The sequence below is a fragment of the Peromyscus maniculatus genome, chromosome X (genome assembly GCF_049852395.1).
Source record: "Peromyscus maniculatus bairdii isolate BWxNUB_F1_BW_parent chromosome X, HU_Pman_BW_mat_3.1, whole genome shotgun sequence".
Taxonomy (NCBI): Eukaryota; Metazoa; Chordata; class Mammalia; order Rodentia; family Cricetidae; genus Peromyscus; species Peromyscus maniculatus.
This window is the reverse complement of record NC_134875.1, coordinates 37,265,414-37,291,141: the sequence shown is the minus strand read 5'-3', so window position 1 is coordinate 37,291,141 and position 25,728 is coordinate 37,265,414. Positions and strand designations below refer to the sequence as shown.

The following is a 25,728-nucleotide window of genomic DNA, read 5'->3' as shown; positions in this document are numbered from 1 at the left end:
TTCAGTTGATGTTAGGCCTGGCTGTGATTTCCTGCAGAAAACTGATAAGAGACTCGAACACAAAGACATGTATATGCAGCTAATTGAAGTTTTTTTTTTCTAGAATTAGTTAGTACTCTATATGACCATTCATATCTTAACAAAGTTTAAAACATATATATCTATATTAATCTTGTAAATTTTTATATAAAATGTATACTTTAAGAAAAGTTTAAAGAATCAGAACAGAATCAAAGAGTTGAGATTAGTAATAGAATAGTCCCTTAATAATTTTGCTTTTGTCCTGTCCCATAGCAGAAGATAGCTCTTTTATTCTGGCATGATACAGGGAGTTGGCATTTTCCTTTTAACAACATCCTTGAGTTTAAAGAAGGAGAGAGTCATTCTCCAACTCCAAAGTCAGCTTTAAATTTTAATTGAACTGGGACTACTAGAAGACCAATAGTGTTAAATTTCTTTAGAGAAGAGCAGAAAAAAAAACATTTAGGAAGACATAAAATTTTTTAGATGATATACCCATGTGCCATTTCACTCTGTTTCCTGGGATAGATGATTTGTCCCTTTTCTTCAGTTGTCTCATTTGTCCAGTGTTCTTCAGATTCCTTAACCTTCATTCTCCTAAAAGACAAAAACAAAAACCTTTCCCCAAGACTAATTTTGGGGATGTTCCTTTTTGGCAAGTTATTATCTGATTAAATGAAAAGGCATGTGTTACTGGTATAAGTTAGTTTAAATTGGATGTTCATGCTGGTTGATGAACTATCACCTCCTCTAATTAAGGGGTCTCTCTTGTTCAAATCGAACCTTTATCAATTTTGATGGTACCCACAGCTTATCTTCTCCTGTAGAAACAAAAGCAAAACATCATCCCCAACGTAACACATATCCTGGTTTCCATTCTGAGGTCAGCACATCCTTAAAATATATAGGCTGATTTAATTATGTAGTTTTTTCTATTATCCAATGTCTCTCTGCAGCTGTTGCTCCTTTCTCATTGGCACTGAGAAAATTCAAAGTTAATACAGCATTTTGCAGTCTATTTCTGGTTTTTTTTACCCCTTTCTGTTTATTTAGCATATCCTTTAGAGTACTGTTTGATCTTTCTATAACTGCTTGACCTGTAGTGTTATGTGGTATGCCTGTAATATGCTTTATATTGTAATAAGCAAAAAACTTTCATTTTAACAGAGACATATGCTGGAGCATTGTCAGTTTTGATTTGTGCAGTTATACCCATGATGGCCATAACTTCTAGCAAATGAGTGATTACAGAATCAGCTTTTTCAGAACTCAAAGCAGTTGCTCATTGAAATCCTGAATAAGTATCAATGGTATGGTGTACATATTTCAATTTTCCAGATTCTGCAAAGGGAAACATGTCCATCTGTCAGATTTCATTTCTTTGAGTACCCTTTGGGTTACATCCTGCTGGTAATGGCATTTGATTGTAGAAGGAACAAGTAGGACATTTCTTTACTATTTCTTTGGATTGTTGCCAGGTTATGTTAAAATCCTTTTTTAAACCTTTACTATTGACATGATGTTTTTTATGAACTTCCGAGGCCTCCAGCACATTTCCTATCAATAATTTATCAATCTCATCATTGCCTTGTGCTACAGGGCCTGGCAGACCAGTGTGGGAACAAATGTGTGTTGTATATATTAAGGATGACTCCTTTTCCTGATTGTATCTTGTAATTAAATAAATAGTGAAGTTAATTCTGAAGCATCAGGGATAAATTCTGCTGTCTCTATATGTTATACTACTCTTTCAGAATACGGAGAGTCAGTTACTATGTTGAGAGTTTCTGAAAAATCCATTAATACCAACAGAATAGCATACAATTCTTATTTTTGAACTGAATTATAAGGACTTTGAACTGCTTTACTTAAATTTTCTGATTTGTAACCTGCTTTTCCTTGCTTGTTGGCTTCTATATAAAATTTACGAACTCCAGATATGGGTTTTTCCCATACAGTCGAGGCAAGATCCAATCAGCTCTCTTTATAAGATCAATTCTATCGCTTTTTGGGATATTTGCTGTTAATTTCTCCCAAATAATTACTGCAAACTCTTTGCCAAGGTTCACTTTCTGTCCATAATTTTTCAATGTCCTCCTTAGTTAAAGGTATGACAATTTCTGCTGGGTCTATTCCTGCTAATTGATGAAGTCTCAATTTTCCTTTCCAAATCAAGTCAGAGATTTTTTTCCATGTAAGTTTTTATTTTTATTTGGTTTATTTGGTAAAAAATATCCATTCCAATATAATATCTTCACTCTGCATTAATATTCCTGTAGGAGAATGCCTAGAAGTTAAAATAACCAAAATGTAATCCAGCTTTGGATCAATACGATCCACGTGCCCTTCATATACTTTCTTTTCTACCAAGGTCAATTCTTTCTCAGCTTCAGGTGATAATTCCCTTGGACTATTTAAGTCCTTGTCACCTTCTAAGGTTTTGAACAAATTAGTCAGTTCATCATTTTTTACCCCAACAATAGTTCATAGATAAGAAATATCTCCAAATAATCTTTGAAAGTCATTAAGAGTCTGTAGTCTATCTCTCCTAATTTGCACCTTTTGGGGTCTAATTTTTTGTAGTTCTATTTTATATCCTAAATAATTAATAGAATCTCCTCTTTGTATTTTTTCAGGAGCAATTTGTAATCCCCAGTAAGGCAAAATTTTCTTTACTTCTTCAAACATTCTTTCTAAAGTATCTGCATTTGAGTCAGCTAGTAAAATATCATCCATTTAATGATAAATTATGGATTTAGGAAATTTTTTTCGTACCACTTCCAATGGCTGTTGTACAAAATATTGGCACAGAGATGGGCTATTCAACATTCCCTGTGGGAGGACCCTCCATTGAAATCTTTTAACCGGTTGAGAATTATTATAAGTAAGCACTGTGAAAGCAAATCTTTCTCTGTCTTTTTCTTGTAAGGGTATTGAAAAGAAACAGTCTTTTAAATCAATAACTATGAGAGGCCATCCCTTTGGTAACAGAGTAGGCAAAGGAATTCCAGATTGTAGAGAGCCCATTGGCCGAATTACTTTGTTAATTGCTCTAAGGTCTGTTACCATTCTCCATTTACCAGATTTCTTTTTAATAACAAATACAGGAGAATTCCAAGGGCTGGTTGATTCTTCAATATGCTGAGCATTTAACTGTTCTTCTACCAGCTCTTCTAAAGCCTGGAGTTTCTCTATTGTTAAAGGCCATTGCTGAACCCATACAGGCTTGTCTGTTAACCATTTTAAAGGTAGAGCTGTTGGTGTCTTTGGAAGATCATCAGTTGTTGTGCCCTGTTCTTGTATAATATGGATGGCTGGTGACCACTCATTAGAATAATATCTTCTAATATTTCTCTCAGAAACATGTGCTAGTTTATGCTAGTTTGGATGGACATTAATCTGAGTATTCCATTGTTACAACAAGTCTCGACCCCACAGGTTCATAGCTATGTTAGCCACATATGGTTTTAATTTTCCTCTCTGTCCTTCTGGACCTTTGCATTCAAGCCATCTTGCACTCTGTTTCACCTGAGATAATGTCCCAATTCCTAACAGTTGAACGTTTACCTCCTGAAGAGGCCAAGTTGGATGCCAAAATTCTGGTGCAATTATGGTAATGTCCACACCTGTGTCTACCAGACCAGACAACAAAACACCATTAATTTTTATTGTTAATTTTGGTCTTTGTTCATTTATAGAAGTTTGCCAAAAAATTTTTCTTTATGTTTTCTCCTGAATTTTCTATTCTCTCTGTTCCATCATCCCAAGAAACATGATTTATTCCAATAGGCATTTGGTTATTTAATTGCTCTGAGTAGGGTTTTCCTCTATGGCTGCAGGAAAGGTTTGAATTGGACTTGCTATGTGGGCCTACATGAGGCCCCTCTGGGAGTTTCCTGAAGACTGAGGCAAAGGATTAACTTGCATGTCCCTTGTTGATCTACATTCGTTGGTCCAGTTTTTTCTCTTTCCACACCTTCTGCATACTTCAGAAGGAAGGGGCATTCTGTTGCCATTGTTCCTTGAAGAAACATTGTTTCTAGGAATGACTTGTTTACAGTCCCTTTTCAAATGTCCTTGCTTTCCACATCCAAAACATCTAACATTTCTCAAACCTTTTGAAATTGCTTCTCCTACCCACATATCATCATGGTCTTGAGCCTCAACATTAACTGTGTCTCTAATCCTATCTTCCAAGGGTGCAGATCTTGCCTTTAATGGCCTGATTATTCTTTTGCATGCTGCATTCACATTCTCAAAAGCCAAATATTCAATTATTATCTGACTAGCTTCTGAATTCGGGACCATTCTCTTTACTGCTGAAGCCAGTCTTCGTAAAAAATCTGTGAAAGATTCTTTTGGGCCCTGTATAACCTTTGTAAATGACTCAGTTTTCTTTCCTGGTTCCTCAACTCTGTCCCATGCATTCAAGGTTGCCATTTGACGTAGAATTAAGGTTTGGATATCATATAAACATTGTGTTTGTATTGAAGCATATTGGCCTTCTCCAACAAGCTGATCCTGGAAGACTTGTATTCCTTTATCCCTCCATTGTTTTTCTATGTTTTTAGCCTCCTCTTTGAACCACATTTGCCACTGGAGCCTCTGTACGGGTTCCAGAACAGCATGTGCCAGCTCCCACCAGTCCTCAGGTATAATCCTATTATAAGTTGACCAGGTGTTTAACATTTGCTTTACATATGGGGAATGCATGCCATAAGATACTATTGCCTCCTTAAACCTCGTAAATCTAACATTTCAATTGGAGCCCAAATATTTTGGGTATTCACTTGATCAGACATCTGCTGTATGGTTACTGGATAAATTAAGGGTGACTGTGTGAAAATAGGCTTTCTTTCTGTAACCTTGTGATCCAATCTTGAAACAATTTCACTGTTAATTTCTTCTGTCTGAATCTGAATTTCTCTATAATTCATTTTAACAGGTTTAACAGGCTTTTCTAAAACTTTTATCCTGGCATTTAAATTGACTATCTTTTTAAATAGTAAAATGAGTATAAGAAAAGTAATAATGTGCATAATTCGATCAATATTAATCTTCTCATATAGTTGTTCCATTGTCAGACTGCCTAAAATTTCAAACAAAGCCCAATTTTGTTCCAATGTACACATAAAACCCATTTTTTAATGAGGAAAAAAATTCTCTTTTAAATAGTTTCCTTTAAAATATATGATATCTTATTTGACTTACCAAGTCTGCATAGAACTGTAGAAATCTGAGAGAAATTTAAAACAGCCACCTAGTGTCCAAGGTGTGAATCCAAAGAGAGAGAGAGAGAGAGAGAGAGAGAGAGAGAGAGAGAGAGAGAGAGAGAGAGAGAGAGAGAAGCCACAAGTTCTGGCTAAAAGCTTAAATCAGCCACTCGTTCCTGCTTGAGCTGAGTCAAGCCTGGGCTCCAGCTTCCTTAAGCTCCAACCACGTTCATTGGCTTTACAGGCAGTGCCCTATTCGGCAGGGCAGGCCTGAGTTGTTGGTAGCACCGACTTTAAGCAAGTAGCTCCAGTTTTGGGTAACCACTTGCGGTCAGTCCCACCTGAGACCGAAGCCTACCTGGGCAAAAGCTAGGGAGCCAGACCTGCAGAAAAACCAAGCAGTTTTTAATGGATTCTGCCATGTGGGCACCAATTATAGAAGTAACTGTCTTATTAAATAAGAAACACACAGCCAATGTAAAGATGAAAGCCAAGAGGTCAGAGATAAGAGACTCACACTTCCTGCTGCAGGTATCCTCTTCAGCCAAGAGACCTACTTCCTTTTTTTCTACATATAGACTTGCTGTTCTGCCTTCTCATTGGTTGTAAACCCAACCACATGACAACCTCATCACTGCCTGTCTGTATAGATCTCCAGGACTTCTATGGTTGGTATTGAGATTAAAGGTGTGTGTCTCCATGCAGGCTGTATGCTCGAACACACAGAGATGCACCAAACTCTGCCTCCCAAGAACTGGGATTAAAGGCATGCACCACCACTGCCCAGCTTCTACGATGGCTTGCTATTAGCTCTGACTCCAAAATTTATTTATTAACATACAAAAAAAACACATTTCAGTACAAATAAAATAGCACCATATTTAACACACAGCTGGTATTTGCTTTTATGAGCTGATTAGAAAGTCAGTGTTATGTGTCTTAAAGTGGTTTTTATCTCTTGGCTCTGGGGTGGAAGCCAATGCTAAATCCAATCCTATCTTCCTCTGATTTCAGACATGGTTCGTCCATCGGAGAGCAGAAGAGAGGAAGAGAGAGAGGTCTGTCGTATTACAGAGCATACCTCCTCGTATTGAAAGGGTCATTCTCCTTAGGGAAAGGGACGGCAATCCCTAGAGTGCAATCTGTGTTCAGGAGCAAGAGGGAAATTTGGCGACACATGTAGTTAATGTACAGCTTCACTAAAATTCAGCACTCATGTTAACAATAAAATCATGAATTTCCAAGTTATTTAATTTCATATGCTTTCTGGGGTTTTGTAGGATATATATGTATGCTCCGGGAAATGCCACTTAAACAAAATGACAAGTTCTGGGTTTTGGGGGGTGACATTTCTAAGTCATTAGTATTGCTTGCACAGATCACCATTCCCTATAAATGGTAATTGTGAAACAGTGGATCACTTAAGCCTTCTTGATTCAGGCTCACTTGATCCTTTGAATAAGGGATTCAATAGTAACCCTGCAAATAAGGAATCTAAGGAGAAGTTGGGCACAGAAAGTATTGATGGTGATGATTACTTTTTATTTGGGGAGGGGTCACAACAATTCTTTCTTTTTTCTTTCAATGAAAATAGACTTTTTTGTCACATAATATATCCCGATTATGGTTTCCCTTGCCCCTATTCCTCCCAGTTCCTCCTCACTTACCCTTCCATCTGGACATATCAACCTTTCTGTCTGTCACTAGAAAACAGCGGAGACAGACAGGCCCGGCAGCGGCAACAGGCAGACACAGGTAAGCCCGGCGGGTTCTTTGTCGAAAATCATATGTTCATAGGTGAGCAGATTAATGTCAGGTCTTCAATTTGATTTCATTGGTCCACATGTCGGTATTTATGCCAGTACCAAGGTGTTTGTATTACTGTAGCTCTATAGTAGAGCTTGAAGTCAGAGGTCGTGATGCTTCCAGAGGTTGCTTTATTGTACAGGATTCCTTTAGCTATCCTGGGTTTTTCGTTTTTCCATTTGAAGTTGAGTATTGTTCTTTCCAGGTCTGCGAAGAATTGTGATCAGATTTTTTGGGGATTGCATTGAATCTGTAGATTGCTTTAGGTAAGATTGCCATTTTTACTATGTTAATGCTACCATCCATGAGCATGAGTGATCTTTCAGGTTTCTGATATCTTCTTCAATTTCTTTCTTCCAAGATTTAAAGTCCTTATCATACAGGTCTTTCACTTGTTCAGTTAGAGTTACCCCAAGGTATTTTATATCATTTGTGGCTATTGTAAAGGGTGATGTTTCTCTGATTTCTTTCTCAGCCCATTTATCATTTGTATATAGGAGGGCTACTGATTTTTCAGTTAATCTTCTATCCTACCACTTTACTGAAGTAGTTTATCAGCTGTAGGAGTCCCTGGTTGAATTTTTGAGGTCACATATAGTGGCTCTACATGAGCTAACTTTTAAGAGAGGGAGGTCCTAACACCTCATACTTTTATCACCTTTCCACTCCATACTTTGCTCATCCATATGTCTCTGTGTAGGGCAGACTTGTATTCCACCTAACTGTCTGAGTGTACAGTGGGAAGAGGCTTGTAATCAGAAGTGCAGACAATTCCTCTAGCCCATCAAATCTTGCTGACCTTTTTAATTTTATTTTGTTTTGAATATCTTGTTCCCGTGTAAGTGCAGGGACAGATATTTCAAGAATGTTTCATAGCCTCATGAAGATACCTCTGGCAGACTGCTATGATCTGGTAGCCAGCAGGTTGCCCACCCTCTCAGCCTTGTGGAGAGGCCCAGGTACACTGGAGTTGGCCCAGGTACATTGTTGGGCTGCATTCCCTCATACATGGGAGCAGGCTACCTGCTTAATTGCTTGCTTGTTCCCAGCATAAGTTTCTGATCACAGGAACACAGCTAACACTACAGAGGCCAATCCCCAGAGGCCCGCAGGGATGCCAACTCAGTAAAAGGAGGTACTAGTCGCAGTACAGAACCATTAACACAGACAGGAAGGCAAGGAAGTGTGCACAGGACAGGGCCTCGGAGTTAAATTAGAAAGTAGGACATGCCAGAAATAAAAACAGAAGGAACAAAGGTGGACCAAGGAACACTGATGGTGACAACTTCAAATGGAACATGAGGTCAGAGAAGGGCAGTGTTGGGCTCTGGCAAAGTCAGAAGGGCAGAGGTCAGCTGGGGGCAGTGTCTGAGCAGAGAAGCAGCAGAGTCAGGTTGGCATTTTGGAAAGATCACCCTCACTGCACTTGTGACAGCATGATGTTCATGGTCTGTAAAATCATCTATCCTTAGGTAAGACTTTGGCCTATGGAGTAAATTCTCCAATGAAGGATATCAAGGCCCTTCCCTGCGTTTGGTTTAGACATAATTCTGCAGTGAGTATCACAGCCAAATAAACACACATTAAGTCATTTATAACCACTTTCTACTAGTAAGTGTTCTTCATTCTCCATGGGTGTCACTGAAGAAGTTGAGTGTTCTTACCACCCCACCAGGGGACTACTGAGAGCTGGTTATGCCAGCCTAAGCTTGCATCCAGGAAGAACAGGCCCCTCTCAGAGAGCACCAGGGGAGTTTAAGTGGTCAACTATCTACACAGCAGAACCATTTTTACTGGAATTTGAGCCCCACAAAGGCACATTTAGGGTCCTGGAGATTTTACAAGGGCCCAGGTTTCTTTCTGTACACTGGACCCTGGTTGGCCAGGCTGACTTACATGAGAAATCCCCACCACTGTGCTGCAGCCTGCCTCACTTCTGTACTGATGCACAGTCAGTCATGCTCACAGCATCACTCTTCCTGCTGCACAGTCTTCTGACTTCTCAGTGGCCTCTCTCCTGGGCACTGCTGGGTACCCCAGCTCCAACATCTTTCTTGGGGCTCATAATTTTTTGTTTGGTTTTTCAAGACAGGGTTTTTCTGTGTAGTTTTGGTGTCTTTTCTGGATCTCACTCTGTAGTGCAGGCTGGCCTCGAACTCATAGAGAACTGCCTCGCTCTGCTTCTCCAGTTCTGGGATTAAAGGCATGTACCACCGCTGCCTGGTGAGGCTCATAATTGATACATCTTTCTCCCCAACCTTGACTCCTTTCCACTGGAAAATTGCCCCAGCTTGTCTCCAAACCATCTCTTGGCCATACCTCTGTCATCTCTTTCAGAGATACCCTTCCCTGGAGCTTACTTCAGCCACCCCACCCTCTCCTTCCTCAGGATACTATCCTTCAGGATGTCTGCCCACCCAGCTCTCTGTCCTGGACTCCCTCTAAATCAACCCTGTCTCTCTCGACCATGTGTCTCTTACAAACAGCAGGAAGAGTCCTTATTGAGACCAGAGATAGGAACTATGGCCTGGATACAGCAAGAATGCTCCAGGGCCTGTTGCTGGGATACAGCATACCAGATGGGTTAATCAAGAACCCTCCAAAGTCATGTGGCTGGTTGAAAGACTGAAGAGGAGGATCCCTGACCTGTCCACTCCTTTCCTGGTTCAGAGAGGGGCTCATTCTTCATTATTTCTGCAAAACACACCGGTACACACACACACACACACACACACACACACACACACACACACACACACACACACACGAGAGAGAGAGAGAGAGAGAGAGAGAGAGAGAGAGAGACAGAGAGACAGAGAGAGAGAGAGACAGAGACAGAGAGAGAGACAGAGAGAGTGAGAGAGAGAGACAGAGAGAGAGACAGAGAGTGAGAGAGAGACAGAGAGAGAGAGAATCAGTTCAGATGAGCTAGGTGGCAGCCTCTGACTTTCCTGACAAAGACATGATTATCACTTGATGACTTGAAAGCTCAGGCCATGGAGTGCTGAGCAGAGAAAGGACATAGTGAGCTGTGACTAAGTGGGCAGTGCAGGGGTCAGTGTATCCTGTCCTGTGAGCCACAAAGGCCTCATGGGAGAGCCAGCCTGGGCACAGCTGGCTCACCGATTGTCAGATGTCCCTAACAATGCTGACCACGGGTGTGTGGAAGATGACTCAAATCTAGGAAAGCTTCCCCATTTATTATTCTTTCTATATGTTACATGATGTCATATGCAGATAAAATCTCATCAAAGAATTTGTTCTGTCAATATTGTTTCTTCTTTTGTTCTTTAAGAAATTTTTATTCATTTTACACACCAACCACAGATCCCATTCTCATCTCTCCTCATGCTTCAGCCAGCATTCCCCCAACCTACCTCCCTATCCCCACCTCCAAAAAGGTAAGGCTCCCATGGGGAGTCAGCAGAGCCTGGTACATTCAGTTGAAGAAGGTCCAAGACCTTCCTCTCTGTATCAAGGCTGTGCAAGGTGTCCCAACAGAGGTAATGAGCTCCAAAAAGCCGCACAGGCACCAGGTATGGATCCTGATCCCACAATTATGTTTCTCCTTAGAGCCGATCAATTGCTTCTAAAATTGCTAATTTGAATTGTCTGAACACTCATTTTTTGGTATCAAAAATAACATTTTTTAACATAAAAAGTTTACATTCAAAAGTCGATGGTTATTTGGAACTGGAAGATACTTTCTCTGTAGAAAATAGTAAAAATGATAATATTTCCCAATAAGCCCTTTTAAGCCAAAAAATAGCTGAATTATACATATAAATATTGATTAGATTTTGGAATACAGAAGAATCCTGACTTCATCTGTTCAGAGAGCTATGTTTGTCCTTCTGAGTCTGTGTTGCCTCACTCAGGATGATATTTTCTAGTTCCATCTATTTGCCTTCAAATTTCGTGGTCATTGTTTTTCTCTGCTAATACTCCATTATGTATAAGTATTACATTTTCTTAATCCATTCTTCAGTTGACAGGCATCTAGGTGGTTACCAGGTTCTGGCTATTACGAATAATGTCTTAACACTCTTAAGGTAAATTTAACATTGTCTTGGGTTTTATTTAGGCAGTTATTCAAGTTTTATTTTTGTTTTAAAACTTGTATTCATCAATAAAACAGACTTACAATTCATTTGTGTTTCTCTTCCCTGCTCTATGAAATGTTTTCAACCATCTTCCTTTTATGCTTTCCATATTTCTGCAACTACTCTTACATTCTGAACATTAGCTTCACTCTAGGGGATGGGCCAATGGGATGGGAGGGCTTTGACTACAGATGTTTCTGCATGTGAATGTGTCAGTGAATGCACCTGTGTGTGGACGTGTTCATGCTGACCAAGAAATCCCTCAGGAAAATCTGTGTGCAGGTCGGTTTCCCATCTAATAACTATGATGAGCAGAGTCCCATGGGAAAATGGTGTAGAAACTCCACAATCACAAGCCTTAACCTAAAGCAGTGGCTCTTTACTTGTGGGTTGCAGCCCCTTTTACCTTTGGGGTCTAAAGTCCTTTACTAAGACTATTGGAAAAGAAAGATATCATATTATTACTCATAACAGTAGCAAAATTACAATTAGGAGGTAACAAAGAAAATGGTTGGAATCACCACAGCATGGGCAACTATATTAAAGGGCCACAGCATTAGGAAGGTTGAAAATCACTGACCTAAAGTATTGAGCATGTAACTAAACATGAAGGATTCACAAGATTTCATTAATGCATTTCAATCCTGGAGAATCCCTCACAAAAGATAACTTATAAGAAAATCACACAAAGCAGTAATTGGGCTCATGAATCACTGCTTTCGACAGCAAAAGCTGCTTATGGGTACAGGTTTCCTGTCATTGCAGTGATATGTAGGATTGGGCAAGGATATGTAGATATCAAGGAGGCAAGCAGCAGACATCATAAGGAGTCAGTAGAGTACAGTCCCTTCCCCAGGTCCAAGATGGGGACAGCAGAGTCATGAGGATCAAGGATAAAGGCAGAGATGTGTGCTGGTTTCCAGACTCACACAGATAACAGATTGGAGCATAGCAGACCTTGGTGTTTACCTGTGTTAGCTACTCACATAGTGCACCCCACAGTTCCTCTGGGTTACACATCAAGCATCCCTCTTTAAGGGTGCTGAATCACCCATCAGAGAGGGATATCCCTCTGCAACACTCTCTGCTAAGTCCTGGGAGCAAACTGCCAGAAATAAAAGAACACACCGAGTGTCCTGTGAGCTCTGTCGAAAGGGGAGGAAATGAACAGTCTCTGGAGCACCCTGAATGCATGATTGCTTACCTGCTTCAAACCAACCCTGTGAACAGCACATTGGGAAATTTATCTCAGAATCCGGGGTTGGTATGGATGCAGGAGCTAGGTATTTGTCCTTAGTGAGGAAAAAGCACTCACGTTCAAATTTCTAAGTTGCTCACATATGTTGCAGGGATGGGAGGGCTAAAAGGAGTGTTGGTTTGAAACAGCCAAGCCAGGAACACTGAAGATGAGACACAAAGAGTTTCTGTGATCAGTAGGACAGTCAAGCTGTCTCACACTGATAAAGACAGGGCTCCCAGCTAGTGTGGGCAGTCCAATCAGGCCACCAAGTCCTTCAGAAAAGCACACATGGCACTATTGTCTCCTTATATAGCCTGGCTTCTCCAGCAGCTAATTGTGAGAGGGAGTAAAGTCTGTCTCTAAGAAAGCCTCCCATTTCAGTGTTTCAGGGAAGCCTTTCATAACCACACAGGAGATCAGGAGAAGAGGAAGGACAGTTGCAGCTGCTTCTTGGTGACTGAGAAGAATGAGAGCTGAGGATAATTAAAAGCACCTGGAACAGCTGAAATGTCAGAGGACAGAAGACCACCCAGTGTCTGATGGTGACCAGACAGTCAAGGCTCACAACTCACCAAGCCCTGGTCAGTTATGGACAAAGGGGCCTGTGGTGGGAGGGGGTTGAACCACCCCTGACTAGATGGGAAATAGGTGACCAGAGCATGATCATCTCCTTGGTGTGGGCTAGACCATGTGGACCGTGGGCCTCCAGTGTCTCAGCCTATGCTATACCAGATAAATAACCCATCTCCTAACAATTACCTCAGCCATTGTCCAGACTCTGCCATGATCCTATGAAAAACAAAAACCACAAAATGACAGAGCTCAGTGGCTCTTTTAAATTTTGGGAATATCACCTACTCTGAGGAGTCTCTAACTTTTCCTCAGTTCGGCCCCTTCCTGCAATTATTCATTGTAGAGCTGAATCCAGAATTGGTTACTTCTCCTGTCTTTCACCTTTACAGCTGTGAGACAGGTTTGGAGCCAGTACCTAGGGTAGATCTTTGATGTCCTCAGGTATCTGGATCACCCTAGGACCTTGGTCAAGCACAGCTAGGTGGAGAAAGGTCTCCATCAGAATGAGCTTGTGAATGCCAGTGGAGTCAGGCCTGTTGGGAGTACAGTCTCTCAGCAGGATCTTGCCCTGGCCTACCTACATATTTGCCATCATACAGGGCTCTTCAAGACAGCACAACCAAGACTGAGGCATTTTGTTTGAAGGACATTTGCATAATTTAATAAAATGATTTATCTGGGCTCAAGGGCCTGCTGAGTTTGAGAAGGTCTTTGTGTTACTCCCTGTGACTAAATTTGAACAGTCCAGCCTTACCCAAATTGACAGGTGTCAGCTAAGCACCAAAGTGGACCTGCAGGTTGCATACACCCACCACACACACTCACTGCCTTTTTAAAAAATACTCGCTGCTCTTTGCAGCCCTAAACTGCTTCTGGATAGGCACCTCAGAGGACAAACCCACAGCCACTGAGCCTGTGCAGGCCAGAACGTTTGATTGGACACATTATAATTAGGTTGAGTCTCCAGAAGACAAGCCTTCCGGGTCAAGAGTCAGAGCTGTACCTCTGGCGCCCGACTCTAAGGACGCGGCTTTTACAGCTTTGGAACTCGGGTCTGATCGAAAGATTCCAGGCACAGAGACTCGCCAGGGCTGCTGCCATAGTTTCAACAGGATGCTGAGTCCAGGACCTGATGAGGGACAGGAACAACAGCGTGGTCAGTAAAATGATTCTGACTGGACTTGTGCAAAGTCCAGGAAGCAAATCTTGTGGAAAGGCCAGTAACAAGGGAATTCAGATACCCTGCTTTGCTGTGGCCCGTCTCCAGGCTTTCCAATAATCCATGGGCTACTTAGCTCAGATCTTTATCTTTGTGTTTTTCTTTCTTGCAGGTGGGAATGCAATGGTCCTGAAGGCTGGGGAGGAAGGAGGCAAGAAAGGGCTTGCACAGAGCGAGCTTGCTCAGGGTGAGCTTGCTCAGGGTGAGCTTGATCAGGGCGAACTTGCTCCAAGCAAGCCTGCTCAAGAAGAGCTTGCTCAGTCCGGTCTTGCTCAGGAAGCCATAAGAGTGGCACAGGAGGGAGAAAACGAAGAAGAAGAAATGGAAGAAGGAGGTGGTGGCGATGGTAGTTCTGGCCCCATGGACAAGGGGATCCACGTGGAAGGTGGCCATGGCAGCAGTGTTCAACAGCAGCCTCAGCAAGAGGCGGCAATGCCTGAGGGCTCCAAGATTCTTCTGGCTGGGGACAGGCTGCCTTTCCATACCTGCACCAGAATAACCCAGTCTCAGGTGCTGAGCCTGGAGCATCTTTTCCACGCGATTCCCTACCCCAGCTTGCGGGCAAGGTAAGCAGAATGCCCTGCTAGGCACCTGGTTTTCAGGCAGTGCATCCAGGCTGTCCTTTGGTGCTTCCTGAACCCCTGATTTCCTCTAGAAACAAAGCCACCATGTCTGGACCCTCCAGCAGAAATTGGACTCTGGAGTAGGAGGACGGGCCCTAGTTCAGCTGGGAAGAATGTGTTTTGTTGCTTGTTTAACTGGTGCTTGAGTGAGTGGGAAATTTAGACAGTGCTTATTCTAAATAACTCTGTAAGTATGAGTGAGAAGCCTGAAGTGTGACTGGAAAAATGCAGGAGGGATTCCATCTCAGATTAAAATTTGGCTAACAGTTTTCATCATGGAGGCTTTCTTAATGAAGCTTTACAGTTTACCTATATCAACCAGGTACCAGTGTTTGAGGGATTACCATTTAACTTTGGTCCCTAAAAGAAACCTGTTACTAAAGTATGCCTCAAACTAGGTGTGAGGAATAGTGTGTGTGTGTGTGTGTGTGTGTGTGTGTGTGTGTGTGTGTGTGTGTAGATGTGTGCACACATATGAGTTTGGACAAAAACATTTAAAAGCAAACAGGACATGTCCTTATATACATTATGTCCACCACAAAGCCTAAATGTGGGAATCTTTTCACTTCAGGAAAGATCATGCAAGATGGATGGGTGTGACAGAAGCCGATATGATGGTCAGTATTCTAAAAATAATAATATTTGGTGAGGGCTCCACATCTTGTGATGTTCTTGTCTAGAAGAGAAGAGTAGCAGCAGAGTAGGACCCTGAAGTTGCATCCCAAAGATGCCAGACCATACCACAGCCAGGCTAGGCTCAAGATGATGAAAGACCTCCATTTTCTCAGGCAGGAAATGCCAACCTGGACACCTGAAACCTCAGATGCCAAGGTGCTTTGTCTGTCCCTTGGAGGACATAGTGTGTTCTCCATGACCTTCAGAAGGCTGTGCAGCCTGCATGCTTCACTTAAGTGAAGAGACCATGTTGTTGTCCACTTTCAATTCTTTCACTCTGCGTGTCTCAGAAAACCTTTTCTCAGACTTCTTTTGTTCTAGTCTGTAAATGTCGCATGCCTGGCTTAGTTCTGAACCAATACTGGGACCAGGAACCTCAAATAGCTCAAAGCCCTTTTACCAGTCTTTTGTTGGTTACTTATGTGAACTGTGCTCACCATTACAATCAGCCCTGGCTTTTCCAGACCACATGCCCACAAGGGAAAAGGCCTATAGATAGTATGCTTGGAGGCTAGGAAGGAAGCATAGAACAGGAAGAAGTGCCCTTTGTCTCATAAAATGTGCATTCTGGGTACTCACAAAAGGCTATCACCATGGAGCCTTTCACAGACAGCTTTGGGCCTTGAGATAGTTCTTTTTGATACTTTTCAACACACATCAGGGACCAGGATCAACCCATGAGCTACCTGAAAGAGTGCATTAAAAATATCAATGGAGAGAAGAGGCAATATTCTGGGTCTGAAGGACTCCGTGTGGTGCTACATGTCCTCAGGGGCTTCATGGGGGTGTTTTGATTGTTTCAACGAGAATGAAATCTGTTGCTTCAAGCATTCTGAATAATCAGTACACAGTTGAGGTAAGCCTTCAACCATTCTTGGGGTTAGGTCTATAAACAAACAGTTTCTGGGCAATCAGAAATGTGCTTTGCAAGTGGAGTGGCTCTGTCCTGGAGCACATACCTGGAATATACTGGCCCAGGGATGGGTTCCATATACATTCTAAAATGTTAGTAAAATTGAGCCAGTACACATGGTTACAGCATGAATTCTTCAGTGTTGGTAAAGTTCAGTGTAATAAAGCAACTCTTTCTTCTGATTGTAGGAATGGTTTAGGACCAGGAGAGCCAGTTTCAGGAGAAGCAATAGACTGGTGGTGCTGATTGAGCCACCACCTGCTCCCCAGAACAACAATCCCGGAAGATTTTGGAACAGCACATGAGTGCCACCTCTTTCCAAGAGCCAGATTTCCGGGGCCTGGCCCTGCCCCCAATTTCTTGACCACCCATGCTGGCCATGACATCTTTTTCTTCCCTGCAATTGTCTCAGCAATAAAGAGGTAGATTCTCAGTATGTTGGTTCCATTGGTTTTGAGGTTACTAAAATGTGGGTATAAGTATTTGAACAACAGTAGCCTATTCCAGAAGTGGCACTTATGGCAGGAGGTGACCCTGGCAAGCTGTGGTCACTGTGCCTTGCCAAGTGAGGAAGATTTCCAGGTGCTATGCTGCTTCATGCTGACCCCACATGGTTCTCTGCCCCATCATCATTGCCTTGTCAACTCATTCCATCTATGTGGAACAATTATTTCTAATGTCAGGTGGGGCAAGTCCCCAGCACAGGACACTGTGTATCTAGTCATGGCTGTTCCCACCCACACTCCAGTAAGTCCCACCTTAGACCAAGGTAGAAATTTCCCAGAGACTTGGCCCAGGTTTGACAGTGGGAGGAAGGGGAACATGATGTGTGATTTGCATCCTCTCTATGGATGTTCAAGGCACTAGGGACCACACTGGCCAGAGTTCTGATGCTTGAGATAGATAGAGAGAGGAGAATCCATCTGTCCAGGCCAGAAGGAGGTTTCTGTTTAATTTCTTCCATTCCAGCTCAGAGAGCATATGATCTCACAGTCGTCTGCTCAGAGATCTTGACTAATATGTATTCTCTCTGCATTTTGTCACCTGCCTTGGAGAACCTTAGTATTCAAGATTCGGGGACCTTTGCTTCATAGCAGTTCTAATTTGTAAACAAGGTTGAGTCCCTAGCAATATTCTTAAAAAGTCATTCTGTGCATAGAGTAGTACTGCTTCTTTGCATATGTGAAGCTGCAGGTCCAAATACACAATTTCCATCTTGGTGAGATGGAGAACTGTGACCTAGGTGTACAGACCCAAACTTACTGCATGGTGTTGTCTCAATACCAGGCTCTCCTGCCCTTGCAATCCATAGTCTATTTTCAGTCTCTGGGAATGTAAGTACTCCAGGGACCTTGCCTGCTGCAGGTACATGCGAGTTTGCGTTTGAGTCTCTATGATGTCTCCCAGCATGCTGATTTGAGAGCCCTTGCTGTAGTAACAGGTATCAGAATTTCACTAGTGCTGCGTCTATGGCCCTGAAACTGAGGTCTCCCCTTTTCAGGTCTAGCAAATAATATTTCAGTACAAATAACTAGTTCCTCTGGCTTTAAGAATCTTCCACCAGTCATCCTCATGGTCCCTATGCCTGTGAGCAAGGGGTCTGACAGAGATTTCCCATTAGACCTGAGTGTTCCACCTTCTCTTGTGTGCTGCTGCACATGGACCAACTGTGGGTCTCTGTACTAACCATCACCTTCTGCAAAGAAATTCCACCCTGAGCTCTCCAGGAGATATGATGTACATGGTGATGTGCAAGCTGACAGGCCCAGCAGCCTTGGATCTCCTGTTTGTCTTTGGTCAGGAAAAGCAGGAAGGGACTCTAGAAGGAGGAATGAAGTCTGAGCACAGCCCCTGGACCCAGGCTGTGTAGACCCCATGGAGCTCAGTGCTTATTCTACAGTCCCATGGGGTTTAGAATAGTCTGAAAACTGTTCTCGGTCTTGTAAAGGTGGAGTGAAAGCAGTGGTTTCGGGGGGCCTCAGATTGCCTCCAGGGAGCCTGAGTCCCTGGCTGCTTCTGGCTTCCACTGTTTCTCTGTAGGAAGAAGAGTTCCGACACCAGTGAGGCCCCCTCCTCCTCCCTAATACCCCCACAGTCCTTCACATGTACACACGGCTGCAGCTGCCACTCCCACCACGGCCTCTGCTCCTAATTGACTTCTGGATGGTATTTTGCAATCAGCTTTATCTAAGGATAATCGCAAAGGGCTCATGGTGGGGACAAAACTTAGAGAAGCAGAGAGAAGGTGGGGGAGCAGGGAGAGAGAGAGAGAGATGGGTTCACTGGGGCACTGGAGGCATCAGGAGGAAGGGTCCTGAGGCTCCACATTTGATGTTCCAGCAAGAGATGTCTTTCTTGAGTTCCATTCGGGCCCTTGCCACCAATCTTCCAGGTATAGAATGTTATCTGCTTACGTGCTTCAGTACCTGGCTGCCACATCTAGTGGCTTCAGTGTTCTCACTGGTGCTGATGCTCCAAAAACTGAGATGTACTGTTGACCCTCTTCCTGGGGAGACAGGAGAAACGGGGAACAAACATCTACTAAGGCTGGTTGGAGCTATTGAGCCTTTTACTTCCTGTGTCTTAACCATCTCCTCCTTATTATGAAATGTTTCACCTCCATTTGGAATGTCTTATGTCTTCAGGAGCTTTCCTCCAAATGGAATTTCTTATCTTGGAGGAAACTGCTACACAAAATGTGTATCTAGCTGCAGGGCCAGACCCTTTTGAGGCATCCTCTAGGTGACCACATGTCTGGCTCAGGTTCTGACTGGCCTTCCTATCAATTAGATGAGGCTCCACTTTTCTGAGGCTTACATTGCTGTGCAAGGGACCAGTTGTGTGTCTGTGAGAGGGCACCTTCATAAAACATGGACAGAGACTGTGGGGAGACCTGGTAAATATATGTGAAAAGGGATCTGTGTTTCTGACAGCCGACTACACATGACTGGCTGGGATCTGTCTAAAAGAAAGAGCTTTCATTGACACTTTAGAAGTGAAGACATTCTGCTGTTCATTGAGGACATTTTGTAAACATCCCTTCCCTCAGAAATCCCAAATCCATACACAGCTTCTTCCTGAAATCATGAGGCTCAGTTTCTATGACTTCCCTTGTAACTTTTCCAAGGGTTGCACTGGCTTTTTTGCAGTACTTCACAACACACTGTAAACATAGGACCAAAATGTCACTGCTGAAGGTGGAGGTCAGAGACTGGCCTATGCTTTCAGAGTCCTTGAAGACTCTTGAACAGACACGCACAGAGCTGACCCTGTCCACTCAATGTTCATCTCATGTGTCATAGAGACTCAGAAATGTGGGGTCTGGGATGTTGAGAAATTCACATAAGCCTCATGTGCTCATTGTGAGATTTTCCCCCCTTCCCCACTCTCAATGCTAAAATCAGCCTACAATCTCCCATAGCCCCATTCCCAAGGTGTTCTGTGAGGTTCAAGAACATGGGCCAGGGCAGGCAGCCAGGTCTGAGCAGGTCTTCTAAAAGTAAGATTCACTGTCCTTCCCCCATCCCATGCTTGGGCCACGCCCCAGCCAATTCTCACTTCAGAGACACACCCACTAATGTAGGAAGCACTCAGAAAGCCAATAGCAAACTTGAAAGAGGAGGGCCTGAACCTTTGTGTCAGCAACCCACTGAAAGCCCCCAGGGTAAGGCTCCTTCCAAACACCTCAGGGAGGGTGCTGGTGACTAGGTGTCTGAGGAGCAGCAGCCATGGAGAACCTCCACAATTACAACGACAACTTCTGCCATCATCTGGAGGACTATGAGGACGACATTGGGCCCCACCCTGAACATGAGGGAGCACCTAAATCAGGTGGCAGGGTCTATGAAGGAGCTGTAATGCTGGACAACAGTGAGAACCAACAGGGTAACCTCAACCAGGGAGGCCACATGAGCCTGGGTCCTGAAGGTGACCACAGCAACCAGGTTGCCATGGAGGCAGACCCAGAGGAGCCTGCCATCTTGCTGGCTGAGGTTCCAAGGATACAGCCCAGCAGGCACCAAACCCAGTTCCACTTCACACAGTGGCAGGTGCAGGAAATGGACACCATTTTCCAAGAAACCCAGTACCTGGATGTGCTCACAAGGTATGTGGCTGGCATTAGGAGGCACCCGGGCCTCCAGAGACTAGTGTTCATATTGACCTGGCCTTTACCCCTTCTGGGGAGGCCCATCCTCCCCATTCATTTCCAAACCACAGGTAGCTTCTACCCCATGATGGGTGTGGGGAATTTGCTTTGTGGCATCGAGCTCGTGTTTGAATCAAGGTTAGTGTTTTCATGCAGTGGTGGCATGAGACAGGTGTGCTTACTGCTCATGTCCTTCTTTATCTTGGTTCTCAACCGTGGTGCAACACGGGTGAATGAAAATCGTGTAGGAACTCAAACTATTCTGATGCTTTAGAATTCTGCAATGTTATGATTTGTCTGATAGAGCTCTAGAAGTCCATTCCTCTTGAACAACTGTATCAAAATTCCCTTCTTCTTCCACCCCAGAACCTGATGTCTTCTTCCTTCCTGGTGTAAACAGTAGTGCTCTACAGGCTGCCTCTGATAGAGGTCAAAGTCATTTTTTGACTCATTTGTTCTTGACTCATTTGTTTTTGACTCATTGTTCTTGGGCTTCTCAGCTGTAGTTTCTGCAGCTGTTTATATATTTTTGGGTCTGAATCTCACACTACTGTATCAACATACCCTGTCTTTGTTCAGAATCCCTCCTCTGAGGAGTTCAGGGTTGTTTTTGCCTTGTGGCTATGGGGGTGGGGTTGATGTTACCTGGGATGACAAAACCCTCTTCAGCTCCAGGCTTCTGGTCTTGGCTATGTAAACTCTGAAATGGAGTTACTGGATTGAGTCTTTTCCTAAGCAATGCTTTTCCTCATGTAGTGCATGAGTAGATATTTCCACCCGCAGTCTAGAAGCTCCTGTTTTCTCTGCATCCACACCTCTTGATTGTATTAGCTACCCACTGGGTAAGAGATTGTGACAGTGTTCTTTCCATACATTTTCCTACGCTGTGGTTGTCTTTGTCACTTTTGTGTGTCTGTGGTGAGGGTTGAAGGCAGGGAATGTGTACACTCCACAGGCAGTCCACTAAATCTATGGCCACAGCCACCATTGCTTGGTTGATACTAAGGGGGTGTTTGGTTTCTTTAAAAATAGACTTCCTTTGGAGTCCTTGCTGAAATGGACCTCCCAGTGTAAACCAAGCTAAGCTTGTTCTTGAGGCTATCCTCTCTGTGGTGTTCAAGTACTGGGAATACAAATCTGAGACTCCCTGTCTTGGCTATGACCCTCCTCTTACTGATTGAAATAGGGTCTTTCTACCTTCCTTAGGGTGACCTTGAACTTAAACTAGAGCCTACTCAGGCCTTATATTGTGACCCTTCTGCCTTAGATTCCCAAGTAGCTGGACTTACAGGTCTCCACTATCAGTTCGGGCTACATACTCTTAGTTGTGTCCTATGATACACGGAAGATTATATTTTTGATGTGCTCTATTTTATCTCATTTTCTCCCCACCCACCCCTCTACCCCCGACCTGACTCCTTCCTGGTCTTCGAATTAGATACTAAACAAAATTTATAGGAAACAGTGTCAGGAGAATAAGATCCTGCCATCATGCAGCCTTTCACATGTTTCCTACCTATTCCTATGCTTAAAATTTACATAATGTCTCTATCATAAACTTCTGCCTTTGTACTCATTTATAAAATACTGCATTGAAATTATTTGTGTAAGCTAATTAGAGTCATTTTGATCATCAATCTACAACACAACACTTTTAATGTTGTGATGATATGAAACCTTTGAAAAACATGTCGCTTTATCAGTGACACATCCTTGAGTTTAGCAGGAAGACAAAGATTTTCACAAGTACACACTGTTTTCAGCCTGTGATGCTTCTCATAACATTGACTACTGATCTCTGTGGCTTTCTCTACACAGACGGGTGCTTGCCAGAAGCATGAATGTGCCCGAAGCCAAAGTGCAGGTCAGTAAATCTGAGAAAGCATGGGGCAGGGTAGGCCATCTGGAGCACTTCAGGTCTTGGACCAGTGTCCTGGGTCTTTTTCAGTAGGAGTATGATTTCTGTTTTCCTATGATGACAGTCACTGGCTTCTTCATTGGAAGGTGGAAGATCTATACTTCAGCTAGTGCTTCTTGCCTATTCCTGGAAGTAAAGTGACTTCCTGGTGGAAACAGAAACCCAAAGCAACCACTTGCTGCCCATGTTCTGTGTGCAAAGCCAAGGTCTTTACACAGCAAGGACTCTATAATTATATACATGTAGAACACATACCTGTTAGTGCATGACTATTTATGCAGTATTCATGTTTACTTCCTTCACCACCATTGTCCTTTACAGGAAACTAATGTGGAGTCATTCAGGGCTGAGGATGCTGCTGTAGAGACTCAAGTTGATGCAGGATCAAACAGGGCTATCAAAGGATTCAGTTGCTTTGAATTACTAAAAATTAGCTGTGCACACTTAGCTAAAGGATAATCTAGTAGCTATCGGGGCAAGTTACCAATCTGCCCATGGAACCCACAAGAACCAACTCACACATGATATGATGACACTGATGTGGGGACAGAGCTTCATAGTCCAAGTGGTTGCTCCTCCTCCTCTGTGAGTGTGCATGAGATAGCAGCACTCAATTTTCATCTGGAGGATTGGTTTCAATTCAGATGTTGCCTCCACCCTAACACAATCTACAAACTGTCCCAAGGGCGGTGGAAGGGGGGTGAGGATTAATGCTATTGAAACCTTGTCTAAGGGATGAAACAGTCAAAACCAGTTAATTCATTAGAGATGACCCAGCTTCGGTGAATAAGACACCCATAAAAGTGCACCTTGGAAATCACATTAAATGTGCACTTGTCTTGCACCGAGTCTTTTCCAGAACTTAGCACAGGGCTGTTGCTCTTATTGTGTGATCAGAAGGAGCAGGCATACTATGACTTTTCAGAAATAGTGATTGCTGGTACTGTTTTCAGTTTCCTGTGAAGAAGGCAGGGTTAACTGGAGTCTAGCCATAGCCTCCAACACTGAACACACCCTGCCCGCTTCTGCCCTGGGTGGCTGAGCATTTGGAAACCAGCTGCTGATGGGCAATTCAGAATGCCAGTGTCCCGATGATGTGCCTCTTTGCATCAAAGTGCCCAGCATGCTGAGACATTTCCTGTTCTCCTCTGCTTTCAGACTTGGTTTAACAACAGGAGAACCAAACAGAGGGCCAGTGAGAAGAAAGCGATGCTCAGGAGTGCACCACCTGGGATCCAGGACCATATTTCCATGAAGGACATGGAAGAGCCCTAGGATGCCATCCTTGTCCAGGAGTCACATGGAGATGGGCTGTTGAAAATTATGTGTCTCTATATCGTTGGCATTGGAATAACAGTACCAATAAAGACAGATTTTCACAATATTTTCTTCTGCTTTGTAGAATGTAGATGCAAAAAGTTCTCTGTACACAAGATTCAAACAGATTGACAAAGAGGTCTTCTTTCATGAGGTGACATGCCTGTGTCACCTTCAGTAGGCCCTGAGCTTCACAATTGTTTCTCTGGTCTCTCTGGATTTGCACAGAAAGTGGCTTGTTCTCTGTCTCTCACTCCTGACCCACATTCTGAACGCGTAGGAGCAGAAACATGTCCAAGGATCCTCATTGTCCCCAGTAGGTGGTCAGTGCCTTTTCAGACAGCACAGCCGTCTGCCCACACTCATGAGTTCAGTACACACCTGAATCTTCCAAAGGCCAGTCACAGGACTCACTGGATCAGACAGCATTCATCTTCACTGTGGGAATACAGGTCTCTGCTCACCTGACCCTTCTTCTGTGCAGCAAGCATGGCCCTAGAAGCCACAGTAGACAGAGGTCCTGCTGCTTCAAAAGAAACAGGAGACTCCAAACATTCCAGATTGGAGGGAGGCTTAGGCTTCTCTCCTGCCACCCAGCCCAGAGCATGCAAGATATTGCCCACCTTCCCCGGCTCAGAAGCTCACTTTAGATTTTTTCTTTAAGTATATGTTTCTAGTAGTTTCAGAAACAGATGTAGGTATTTTAGTTAATTATCTTTTGTAGCCTCATAAATAATTTCTTCCATAATTGGTCAGGACCCTAAAAGTGTCGAAAATGAGGACGGTCTGGCCTCTGATGAAGGAGAAAAGAGAAAGCCACACATCTGGAGTGTGAGTCTTAACAGGAGCTTCATTCAAAGAGCTCTGTTGTTTACTGGCAGTCTAGCAGAAGGAATAGTGAGGTGGTTCTCTGGCAGGGTATGTATAGTGTATTGGTTCTGGACATGCTGTGTTTCCTGGATGGGCCCTCAGCAACAGCATCTGGAAAGAGTGAGTAGTAGAAAGAGGTAGAAGGTGGAAGGGCAATGACACAACACCAATTTAACAGTGGAAAGGTAGAGTACCAGGTACTAAAGACGCAAAATGCATTTAACAGCGCAGGCATGGGGTGAAGTTATGAAGTTACATTGCTAAGGATGAAAAGATCTCCAACTGAATTTGAGCAGCAGAAATGGTTTGTGTGTTTGAACAGAAGAATGGTGACATAAAACATCTTCCCAGCAAAATGTTAGTGATCTGGGAAATTTTAAGATTTTTGATGAAAAACATGGAAGATTTTAAAAGATTTATTTATTATCTTTATTTTATGTGCATGTGTGTTTTGCCTACATGTATGTCTGTGTACCATGTGCATGCATTGCCCATGGAAGGCAGAAGAGGAGATCAGATCCTCTGGAATGGGAGTTATAGACCACTGTCAGTCACCATGTGGATTTTGGGAATCAAGCCCCAGTCCTCTGGAAGAGCAGCCAGTTCTCTTAAGCACTGAGCCATCTCTCAGGCCCTGATAGTGTGAAGTTTAAGCCTCCACTCCAACTCTCTCTTGTGTTCCGAAGATAACAGCTATTATAGAGATTTATTTGTGCTGATGTTTCATGAATTCAATTCAGACAAAGAAAATGAAAGCACCCCAGGGCAGGCAACATGCCTCAGTCAGTGGGAGAAGGTACTTGTGCCAAAGCTGAGGATCTGAGTTTCATCCCCAGGAACCATATGGTGAAAGGACAGAACCTTCTGCAAGTTGCCCTCCACATGAGTGAGCTCACGCGCGCGCGCGCGCGCGCGCGCGCACACACACACACACACACACACACACACACACACACACACACACTCACAAATTAAAATGTGGAACAAAACTATGTAATGCTGAAGTATGAAAGTGAGAATAAAATTGAATAACTTGTACTCAATAAGAGGTGGGAGGTGCTGCTTATGCATTTAATCATACCTAAACCTC

General features: G+C 43.3%; 2 protein-coding genes across 2 annotated transcripts; both read left to right on the top strand.

Annotated features, from left to right (window-relative positions):
• Window positions 1-5,717: 5,717 nt before the first annotated feature.
• Window positions 5,718-16,819, top strand: LOC143271054 (uncharacterized). The gene is made up of 7 exons (XM_076562927.1): window positions 5,718-5,765; window positions 6,887-6,989; window positions 7,889-8,019; window positions 13,911-14,112; window positions 14,288-14,741; window positions 15,370-15,415; window positions 16,575-16,819. The coding sequence occupies exons 1-7, from the start codon at window positions 5,718-5,720 to the stop codon at window positions 16,689-16,691; spliced, it is 1,101 nt and encodes a 366-aa protein (XP_076419042.1). The 3' UTR covers window positions 16,692-16,819.
• A 3,136-nt stretch (window positions 16,820-19,955) lies between these two features.
• LOC143271053 (homeobox protein Rhox13-like) lies at window positions 19,956-23,726 on the top strand. The gene is made up of 3 exons (XM_076562926.1): window positions 19,956-20,491; window positions 22,352-22,397; window positions 23,610-23,726. Exons 1-3 carry the CDS (start codon window positions 20,115-20,117, stop codon window positions 23,724-23,726), a joined length of 540 nt encoding a protein of 179 aa, XP_076419041.1. The 5' UTR covers window positions 19,956-20,114.
• The last annotated feature ends 2,002 nt before the right edge of the window (window positions 23,727-25,728 follow it).

Bases quoted from the DNA above. Each gene is read 5' to 3' on its own strand.
- LOC143271053 (XM_076562926.1), top strand. From the start codon at position 20,115: ATGGAGAACCTCCACAATTACAACGACAACTTCTGCCATCATCTGGAG. The intron at 20,492-22,351 runs GTATGTGGCTGG...TTCTCTACACAG, and splicing joins TACCTGGATGTGCTCACAAG to ACGGGTGCTTGCCAGAAGCA. The intron at 22,398-23,609 runs GTCAGTAAATCT...CTCTGCTTTCAG, and splicing joins TGCCCGAAGCCAAAGTGCAG to ACTTGGTTTAACAACAGGAG.
- LOC143271054 (XM_076562927.1), top strand. From the start codon at position 5,718: ATGAAAGCCAAGAGGTCAGAGATAAGAGACTCACACTTCCTGCTGCAG. The intron at 5,766-6,886 runs GTATCCTCTTCA...TATTCCTCCCAG, and splicing joins ACTCACACTTCCTGCTGCAG to TTCCTCCTCACTTACCCTTC. The intron at 14,113-14,287 runs GTCAGTAAAATG...TCTTTCTTGCAG, and splicing joins GGGACAGGAACAACAGCGTG to GTGGGAATGCAATGGTCCTG.